Genomic DNA, 11,368 nt, shown 5'->3' with positions numbered 1-11,368 from the left:
TATATATTTTATTATATATATATATATATGAAGAGTTTGGTTCCAAAATGAGATAACTAAATATATTAACTAAACAATTTTTTTAAATCATGTTTTTTATTATATTATAATGTTTTTATTGTGTTTTATGTGTTAGTTAGCTGTATTTTTTATTATTTTGCAGTTTGATTGATAGTAATTGGAATGCACAACAAAAAAACTGAAAATTACTTAACATTTACTTAACATTTACTTAAAATTACTTAACTCATTTTGGAACCAAACTCTTAGCTTGAATGCACTTAAAGTTGCTTTAAATACAAGTGAGTGCCAAATCTAAATCTTTAGTGCACAACAACACAAGAAGAAAAGGCTGCTTGAGGTTTAGTGTAACACTGCAGAAGTTTAATACAAGTTTTTAAAGCGCAACATCCTGCTGTGTTCTCTTATACCGCCATCTAGTGGAATTCGAATATTACTGCACACATACATAGTTTTATACTGTATATAGACCTATTACTAGCGTATTTTCTCTTAACTCTATTCTAAAGAGGATGCCAAATATAAAAAGGGCATTTGGGTATATAATGCATATATTGTATAAAAGTCACACGCAAATGCAAAAGTAAAAGAAACTTCATTTTTATTTGTCACATCTCAGATATTCACCATTGGATTACTTCACCCTTTTCCCTGATGGCAATCACTTGACCTGTGAGAAAGATAAAAAGGAAATACGGGTAACACTACAGGGTTGTTTGGTGTTTGGGAGCTGTTGTGTTTGGCAGAGCTTCAGTGTTGTTCTAGAAGCATTATTGCTGGCTTTTGTAAATATTTTATTTGTATATATTGACAAAAACATGTAAACACTTTACAAAAGTAATTTAGTAAAGGGGGAAGGTAAGCAACATTTTGGCTTTTGTTTTATTTTGATACGACATTTAGTTTTGGGGGAGTTTTTGTCCTGTTTTGGTGTTTATTATTTTGGCCTGGCCTCCTGAAACCAAAAGGTTTTTATTTGCTTTGTTTATGCTTTTTATTTAAATATCTGAACGAAATTTTACAACAGGACTTTGATTATTATTTACACGTTACAAATATTTGCACCGTATTTATTTGCATCTGTCAAATAACACGATTTTTGCAAATGGATTAAAAAGAAAACAACCACACTGCAATTTAAAATTACTTTTAGAACAGTGTGATTTTATTGTTGGATTTATGTACATGTTTCCAAATTCAACTACTTCTTTGTTATTTATTTACATGATTACGTGATTTTTTTAAATATTAGGCCTTTAAACTTTTGTTTTGGGCTTAATTGTAGTCCTTCAAAATGCACCTGTGTGAAGACATTCAGCTCTAAGCATTGTCTCTGTTCCCATAGCAACAGCAGGTTACAAACAATGGGTTACTATGGGACCAGTGGCTTAAGGGAGTCTCAGTCAGTCCAGTCAGTCATATCTACACAGCGCCAAAATGGAAGAGCAAGATTCACAAAAAGTTGATAAAAGATTTGAATACTTAGGGAACTACGTGTTGAAAACATTTCAACTAAAATCTGACATTTGGCAAAAATGTCTTGCAAAAGAGGAGCAAAGACAAACCATTCAAGACTTTTTGGACAAATCAGATCACACAACTCTTGTTGTTACGCTAAACTCCTCAGGACAGCTGATTCCTTCTTTCGGATTTGTAGAAACCCAGAAGAACAGAACAATATATTTTTTTAAGCGGAGTAACAAAACATTGTCTGTTAATACAATGAAAACTGATTTAATTTATGGAGACATTATGCACTCTCATTTGGTGTACTTCTCCGAAGTGGTGAACGAGGTGAGTTCAGTTACTATCTCGCTCTTTGCCGCAAATCTTTCTTTTGAAGCGAAGCATTCGGTTCACCGGATGCGTTTGCAGGTGCAAAGTTAAACTGTTTGGTGGCGATGATGTGGTCGAAATCATGAATAGTGCAAAATTTGACACAATATTTGTTTCCCAGAGCAGGTAAGGAAACAATGTCTGACTGGTGTTAAAAACATAAGTGTGTTTCGATTAGAGCGATTGTACCAAACTGGAACACAGGCCTGCGTTTAAAACATCAAGTAGCCTACAGTTAACGTTACGTTAATGGGAAGTAGTCACAAAGTTCTCAACTCTCCGCTGTTAGTAAACATGTAGGTTTTCTGTATTTGATTAATTTAGAGTTTTCTGATAACATTCAAGTCATGTGAAATTTAAGTATGATGTTAGCACGACAACGTGACAGGAGTCATTTATTGCTGATTCGGTTCTTTTGACGAATTGGTCAAACTACTTAGCAAAACAGTTTGAATCAGTTTGCGAATAACACAACTTACGGAGTGCTGGATAAAGTGTTCAATGAAATCAAATGAAATAAAAACAAAACGTTTTGTGCTGTTTATACATGACATCGTTTTCATTGACTGTTATTTTTATTGACACTCAGATTTCAAAAACATGTTGCAACATCTACAATTATAATGAAATGTTTGGACTTTGAAATGAAATGTACTTTTTCAGAGAGCCTTCATCAAAAACATGCTTGTAAATGTTATGGCCATTTGTGATTCAAAAGCTGTGGCAGCCCACTCAAAAGATTAGGGCATCCAGCAGTGGGACAGCTTCATAACCTGCAGGGAGTAGGGGTCCCTTAAAGAGAAAAGAGACCCAAACCAGACAGCTGTACCGGATAAATAGATGTCATCTGAGACCTCTCAGCATCCTGGGTCACCAGAAACTGCAGAGCCTCTGGGCACAGATGAGATAAGAAAACCACCAGTCTACTGTTGGGCTATTCCATGGAAATGTCAACATTACCATGAAGAAAATAAAGTTTTTACCAAACATTTTCACCATACTGATAGCTCAGATGTCAATATTTGGTGGTTTAAAGTGGCCATAACTCAGACAGTTTCTGCATATCTCATGTTAATCTTGAGTACTTACAGAATAGTATCCCACCCTTCAAATATCCGTAGAGTTTTTAGTTTGTTCGCATTTATAAAAGAAAGATACAGGTGTACAATTATTTCTGAAAACCTACAACGTGTGGGGGGGATGGGGGGCAGAACTAAAGCACGTGCGCAACCATTACCAACAAAACACAGACATGGCTCAGTTTCAGTTACCGCGTGCGGTTCATGTCCGGCATCTTTTAGCACTGGGAACACGCAATCTATCAGCTTCAAACGATCTCCAAATCCAGCGTTATATCCACCGTTTATATAACATCCATCACTAAAATGCCATGAACAAACAAACACCTCAACTTCTCTCACTATCGCAATAGTAACGAGCTTCAGGCCCACAGCACAGCCAATCTTGACACAGCGCAGCCAATCTTGATGGTAAGCGGATCTTCCTATCGCTTGTGCGGTTGACGCGTGGGCGGGCTATTTCTTTCGCCTTGCCATAGGCAAGCTTATCCGGGAGAATTGCCCAGTAAGGGAATAAGAAAAGTTGTTATGAAACAGATTTTCATGTTCGAAAAAACTTTCCCGAAACCTATACGAACACTGGGGGAGTGTATCGAGCACAGAAATACTACGTCATACGTCCAACTCGTTTTTGACAAGTTGACCATGTCAAGCATGAGAAGACAGCATGTTTAACATTGTAAAGAAGTCAGAGTGCATGAAACACATTTGCACGTCCCCTTTAAGTACCGCTGTGAGGTCAATGACTGATATTTTTCTGATGTCTGGACTCTTATCAAACTGAAATTTATGTTCACAAAAACTATGGCACATAAGCATTTTTACCCTGTTTGTAGCATGACATTCTGCTAATTGTTTGTTGCATGGTTTATGGCATGTGGCTGAGTAGATTCAGTTAAAGTTTTTCTAAACTGACCTAATAATAAAAGATGTAAATAAAAAATTGGTATTTTAAAAATGGATTACTCAGATTTGCCTGTACTGAAATGTGAGCTATTGACAACAGAAAGTCTAAACAGTTTCCAAGCAATAGTCCACAAACCAATGAGAAGACATTTAGCTCTGGCATTTTCTTCATCTCATAGCAACAGCGGGTTGATCGATGTAAACAATAAGTTACTATTGAGACAGTGGGTTAATGAAAGTCCCTGTTAGTCCAGTCACATTTTAGAGAACGTTTTCTGTTGCAATTTTAATGTCACGGAGGAGTCAAGACAAGTTATTTCACCTCATAGCACTGCTCCATTTTGTACAGTAATGATGTCCTATTACTAAAACCATTACTCAGTCCTTTATAATCTATAGAAAAAAACATTGAATGGAAATTATGTATGAGAATGGCTATTTATGGAAAACGAAACAAGTTGACACAATTTTTCTAATCTTCATTTTCCTCCAAACTCTCTTCAGCTTTTTATTTCAACACCACCCTCCATTAAACTAAATCTGGATAGGTGAACTTGTGAAATAGCAGTGTCTTACCCGTGACCCATGATTTCCTACTTGTTATTCTTAGTCATAGTTCCATATACAGTTGTGCACAATGTAGAGAGTGCTATATTAGTATTGCATTCATGTCAATGGGAGTTGCCAATGATTTTTGTTTCTGAGCCAGTCACCTGGGCCATAAATGTCAAATAACTGTTTATGAACCTTTTTAGCAATTAGTAGAAACATCACAGAACAATTAACACACAAACAACAAGTGTTGTTACTTTGGAAAAATGTTACTTTACTATATATTATAAAGCACATATCATACTTTTTCTCCACTACATTTCATAAATGCATTTTTATGCGTTTTTATTTTTTTGATTTTGCTATTTATATAGTCTTTTCAAAGTGAGAAAGTACTAGAGTTTTAATGTATGTACTGAAGGTATTAAAGATGAAAAACACAAAATGTATTATGAAATGTAGTGCAGTAAATATTATGATATATGTTTTATGATGTAGTACTGAAGTAAAATGTTTCCATGGTAAAAAAATACTAGATTTTAGGAATGTAACGATTCACTCAGCTCATGATGCGACGCGATTCCCGATGCTGATCTCACAATACCATTTATTCAAGGTTTATCTTTAAAAAATGACTTAGAAATTAGAAATGAACAAAGCTCTTTTATTATTTCTCAAATGCTGCACATTTCTTTGTCAAATAAAAATATATTTTATGTCAAATAACAAAACTAAACTGCAATTTAAAAACAAATTCCAAATCAAATAAAAAATGAAAAATACAAAAGTCTCTTTAATGTAAACAAACTAAGACTTTGTCTGTGCTTTTTTTGTACATTTTTTTACATTTAAGAAATATGAGCATATCAATGTTTTCTAAGTTTGCAGTAAACACAATTCAATTCAATTCAATTTTATTTATATAGCGCTTTTCACAATGTGCATTGTTCCAAAGCAGCTTTACAGGAGCAAATAAGAAAAACACAGAAAGGTAAAACACAGCACAGTGCATGGTGTTTATAGACCAAGCAAGATCATTATAATAAATAATATCTAATAAATAAATGAATAAATAAATAAATAAATGCAGTCTCCCGGTGAGCAAGCCAACACTGCACTGCTCTGCTGTGGCGAGGAACCCAAACTCCAATGCTGAATAATGGAGAAAAAAAAACCTCGGGAGAAACCAGGCTCAGCCGGGAGGGCCAGATCTCCTCTGACGTGTCATAGCTGCACTCAGTGACCCCGACCAAAGCCACCGAGCAACGTCCACGAAGAACAGGGAGAGCCCACGAGCCGCGACCCAGGAAGCCCCACCCGCCGAAACCGTGCAGGTCCAACCCGGTCCCATTCCGCGATCAACAACAGACAACAGAGGAACAACCAGGGAAAAGTAGTAATGGCATAATTAACTTTATTCCTCTGTTGTCCGACATCGACCACAAAACAAGACCAACCAGACCAGACCCACACAGTCCCAACAAATGAAACGCCCCGAACCACAACCAACAAGCCCCCCCACTCCCTACAACACCCACCCAGCTACCTCCAATCAAAGTCACTGAGTGCAGCCATAACTTCAAACTGCTGTCGTGTGATGTAAGTTTAGCATTAAATACCAAGTATTGTAAATTTAGCATTTATGTGACAGGTAGTCCGTCTTTGCTCTCGGTTGGGGATGGAATTGTCTGAGCTGGGCCGGCCAGATGGTCGCCTTTTTCTTGGGTGGTGATGGAATTGCCTTGGATGGAGCTGGATGGTCAGTCAGTCCGCAGGCTCTCGCAGGAGGATGGCACGGGATTTTCCGATGTAGCTGGCGTAATCTCTAGTTGTGGATGGGCATATGACGTTCATCTGGGCCTGGCGGAATCTCTCCCTACCTCGGGATGGGCATCCCGAGGCGAGGGCAGAAACAGAAAGAGAATAATTAGCGTAGCTGCTGTTCATTAGCTATGTATTAGTGAATGCTTGGCTGAAAAGATGTGTCTTTAATCTAGATTTAAATTGGGAGAGTGTGTCTGACCCTCGAATAGTATCGGGGAGGCTATTCCAGAGTTTAGGTGCTACGTATGAGAAAGCTCTACCCCCTTTGGTGGATTTAGTTATTCTAGGTGTTATCAAAAGTCTGGAGTTTTGAGATCTTAGAGAGCGTGATGGGTTGTAGTGTGGTAGAAGCTCTGTTATGTAGGTAGGGGCTAAACCGTTTAAGGCTTTATAAGTAATTAAAAGAACTTTAAAGTCAATACGATACTTAATGGGTAACCAGTGAAGGGTTGATAACATTGGGGTTATGTGATCGTATTTTCTGGACCTGGTTAGAACTCTGGCAGCTGCATTCTGAACTAACTGTAGTTTGTTTATTGATGCTGCAGGACAACCACTAAGCAGTGCATTACAGTAGTCAAGTCTTGAGGTCACAAATGCATGAATAAGCTTCTCTGCATCAGCCACACATAAAATATTTCGCAATTTGGCAACATTTCTAAGGTGGAAGAAGGCTGTTTTTGTGACATTTGAGATGTGATTTTTAAATGACAGGTTGCTGTCTAATATAACGCCAAGGTCTTTAACTGTATTTGTTGGAGTAACAGTGCAGCCTTCAATTTGCAGGTCATAATCCGAAATATTCTGCTCACGTGTCTTTGGTCCGATAAGTAATATTTCTGTTTTATTAGAATTTAAAAGAAGGAAATTACAAGTCATCCAATGCTTTATATCGTCGATGCACTCTGCCAATTTGGATAGTTGGAAGGAATCATCTGGTCTTGATGAGATATATAGCTGAGTATCATCTGCATAACAGTGGAAGCTAATTCCATGTTTTCTAATAATGTTTCCAAGGGGCAGCATGTATATGGAGAATAGCAAGGGTCCTAAAACCGATCCCTGAGGTAATCCATAATTTACTTGCGTTAGATTTGATGATTCCCCATTTAAATGGACAAATTGATGTCGGTCTGATAAGTAAGATCTGAACCATTGTAGTGCCTGTCCCTGAATACCGGTATAATTGTGTAAGCGATCTAGAAGTATTTTATGGTCTACAGTATCGAACGCAGCACTAAGGTCGAGCAGGACTAGGAGTGAGATGTTACCTTTATCTGATGCTATGAGCAGGTCGTTTGTAATTTTAACGAGTGCAGTTTCAGTACTATGATGCGGTCTAAAACCTGACTGGAATTTTTCGTGTATGTCATTATTTTGTAAGAAAGAGCACAACTGAGTGGACACTACTTTTTCTAGTATTTTAGACAGGAAAGGGAGATTTGAAATCGGTCTATAGTTTCCTAGTTCATTGGGGTCTAAGTTTGGTTTCTTGATAAGAGGCTTAATGACGGCCAGTTTAAAGGCTCCTGGGACATGGCCTAGATTAATTGACGAGTTGATAATGTTATAAATGGGCTCAATTGCAACGGGTAATAACTCTTTTAATAATTTAGTTGGTATGGGATCTAATAAGCAAGTTGTAGGTTTAGATGTTGCAATAAGTTTAATTAAATCTTCCTGTTTTATAGGTGAAAAACACTGTAGCCTTTCTTTTGGGGCGATGGTTGGTACTAATTTATAGGACAGACTTGGAGGTTGAGTTTTTACTATTTTGTCTCGTATGTTTTCGATTTTCTCTGTAAAAAAATTCATGAAATCATTGCTACCAAGGTGCGGCGGAATACCCAGGTCAGGTGAAGTCTGTTTATTTGTTAGTTTAGCAACTGTACTAAATAAAAACCTTGGATTGTTTTTGTTAGTTTCTATGAGGTTACGGAGGTGCTCAGCCTTTGCTGCTTTTAGTGCCTTTTTATAACAGTTTGCACTCTCTTTCCACGCAATTTTAAAGACCTCTAATTGGGTTTGTTGACAGTGGCCCCTTCTGTTCAAAACATGCATTGCGATTCATTAAACATCTCAACTGACTTGAATCGTCACATATTATAATCGATTTTCAACCGGCTCAGGGTGAATCGTTACATTCCTACTAGATTTGTATAAAGTTTATTTGAAAAAAGTACTTCAGTAGAGTTAAAATACTTCACTATTGTCCACCTCCACTATTGTAACCTGAGATTATTTACCACTTCATAACGTCATTACAGGTTGTGGTACCAATGCTGTCCAACAAGAGGAACTACCACAACTTGCCTCAAGTTGTTTCTCAGGACCTCATTCGACATGTCCATCCTTTTAAAAACAGCGTGTTTGTTACTATGGGAGTGGTCAAAGGCAAAACTGTACTTCCTCTACCTGCAGGATCTGATAGATTTGAGGAAGCTGCTTATGAAAGAGAAAAGAGGTAATTCATTCCCAATGCTACCAAAGTGCTTTTTTACTAACAATTTAAATGAACATGTTTTTTTTAAAATTTTCATTTAGCAAGTGGTCATATTTTAGGCCAGTGCTTTTCCATAATGCTTTCATATGTTGCAGTGGACATCTCGTGGATAAAAGCCTCATTCACTCTATGGAGACTGTTGTGATCGATTGGAGTAATCAGATCTATAAAGTCTTGAAGAAAGATTCTTCTGAGCCACTGCTCGAAGGCAAAATCCCAACTCCGCATGTGGAGATCAGCTTTTGGAAAAACAGGTTAATGTCACATGTCGCGAATTTTAGTCTCTCTGATGTGATGCTGCTCCGAAAAGCTGAATTTCTTACCTTGCTTCTTCTTTTTTATGTCCTGTTATAGATTTGCTGATCTTCAGGGCATACATAGCCAGTTCAAGTCTTCAAAAATTGCGAAAATGACTGCGCTTTTGCTTGCTGTGGACAGCATTTACTATCCTGCTTTTGAAAAAATGCTCCAGGATGTTGTTGGAGGTACAGCGTTGTGCAAATATATCACTTTCAGTCTTACAACGTGTAATGAATGTTAATAATATTTTACTATGTTTGTGTTCAGCTCGAAATGAGGCAAGGGAGATCAGTGTCTTTCTCAAGCCGATAGAGAGACTTACAGAAGACCTGGAGAACGTAGAATTCAATGAGGTAAAGGGGAGGATTGCTCCTCTTATGCACACCGTGTGTCTGATTTGGGCGAACTCCAAATACTACAACACCCCAGCCAGAGTCATTGTGCTTTTACAGGAGATCTGCAACCTCCTCATTCAGCAGGTATGGATCGTAGTCATGGAGTAGCTGCTAGAGATACTATTATGTCTCACAGTTTTTATTTATTTCTGTATTGGGAGAAGGCTCAAGTTTGCCTCACTTTGGTCACTTCGGACACTTTAATATTCTGTTACTTATTTAAAGCAATATAGGCACAAACGCCTTAAAGCTTAAGATCCGGTTTTGTTTTGTGCAGGATGATAAGGTTTTACTTTTGAGTGTTTTCGTTTTTGATAGGCTCGGAGTTACCTGAACCCAGAAGACATCCTGAAAGGTGACGTGATGGAGAGCCTCTCACGAGTACAAACTGCTATAGATGTTCTAACACATTTCAAGAGCACATATGAGGAACGAAAAGCCAATCTGAGTCAATACCAAAAGAATGAGAAGGAGGTTAAACCATGGGATTTCTCCCCCCTCATGGTGTTTGCTGGGCTCGATCACTTTATGAAGAGACTAAGAACAATTGAAGTAAGTGTTTTTTCATTAAGCTTTTTATTTGCATTTTAGGCTCATTTTGAGCACAGATGTCCTTTCTGCTAATGTAATAGTTCCTAGTAGGGCTGCAACTAACGGTTATTTTGGTAATCGATTAGTTGGGCGATTATTTTTTCGATTAATCGATTAATCAGATAAAAATGTAATTACATCTTTTGCTTATAATAAGTAAATCAGATATGGGAAAAGTATACACAACTGAACTCATTAGCCTTCTCCCAAAATGTTGTGAATGTCTCCATAATTAACACACCTGGGGCCTCATTTATAAAACAGTGCGTAGAAACCTTCCTAAAAGTGAACTTACGCCAGAATGCTGAAAAGGGTGTACGCAAACAAAAATTGAGATTTATAAAACCTTGCGCACGCACACCTGCACGCAATTTTCCCTTTATAAATCACAGATTACCTGCAAGTGTGCGTACGTGAATCAGCCTCATATCCCGCCCTGTACACGTCCATTTTTACCCATAAATAGTCAATGCAAAGCAGCTCATGAATGCTTATTCGTATATTAATAAGCATGACATCCAATCCGCTTGTTAAGCCTGACGTCACGCACCATTATGGACATATACCGTTTCCGGGTTCAGCCGCTATCAGATGCCATAGAAAAATAACAAAAACTTATGTAAAATCCCCGATCCTTTATCTCCGTAACGAAATCACAAATGGCCACACATGAGATTCACTGAGATTTCCATATTAATAATTGTTATAATTATATTAAAGCCAAAGAAGGTCTCTGCAGCATTTATATGTTTACAGCATTTAGACTGATCATTTACACCTCATTAAAATCACATCATTAATTAGTGGTGTCCTTCGCCTGAGATAAAATTTGAAGACATAATTGTTAGAGACGAATGTTTCTTCATTCCGGTTTTGTTATGAACATAATTAGAACTGATAATGAGGACATTTAGAGTAACGATTGTGCGAGAGTTTAATGGCTGTATTTCCAGACTTTGACATTCGATGATTATGCAGGAAAATATATTTAGCTATTTATTTACACTGTGTTATTTGATGCTGTCCTATATTCTATGCAGTCGGATCATCTCCTCCTCATGCGCTCATAGTGTGATGGTGAGACAGCGCTGATTAAATATTTAGATTGAATTTTTATTTAAGATTTGAGTTTGATTTTACAAGAGCTGCATGAAACAAGCGCAAATAACTCTGCGGATTTAATCTTCGTGATAATGAGGATATTTAAGGTAAAATTAAATGTGAGGGATTAATGCTTATAATCATTTTTATCACACTTACCTTTTGCAATCTAACTTGAGTTCACTAACTCACCATCGGTGTCGCCAAACTGCTCTGTCTCCAAAATGTCCGTACGCATGGGTCAGAGTTTGCGTGCAGGT

At 37.4% G+C, this 11,368-nt stretch overlaps 1 protein-coding gene across 1 annotated transcript in view; it reads left to right on the top strand.

Annotated features, from left to right (window-relative positions):
* The first annotated feature begins 1,458 nt into the window (after positions 1-1,458).
* dnah9 (dynein, axonemal, heavy chain 9) overlaps positions 1,459-11,368 on the top strand; it is a 164,339-nt gene continuing 154,429 nt past the window's right edge. Inside the window, exons 1-6 of the mRNA XM_057359459.1 lie at positions 1,459-1,815; positions 8,486-8,682; positions 8,817-8,975; positions 9,076-9,206; positions 9,289-9,500; positions 9,735-9,968. Of these exons, the coding sequence (XP_057215442.1) occupies positions 1,459-1,815; positions 8,486-8,682; positions 8,817-8,975; positions 9,076-9,206; positions 9,289-9,500; positions 9,735-9,968 (1,290 nt within the window). The remainder of the gene's footprint in view (positions 1,816-8,485; positions 8,683-8,816; positions 8,976-9,075; positions 9,207-9,288; positions 9,501-9,734; positions 9,969-11,368) is intronic.

Source organism: Triplophysa rosa, linkage group LG18 (genome assembly GCF_024868665.1).
Source record: "Triplophysa rosa linkage group LG18, Trosa_1v2, whole genome shotgun sequence".
NCBI classification, from domain to species: domain Eukaryota; kingdom Metazoa; phylum Chordata; class Actinopteri; order Cypriniformes; family Nemacheilidae; genus Triplophysa; species Triplophysa rosa.
This window is presented reverse-complemented; position numbering and strand designations above follow the sequence as displayed.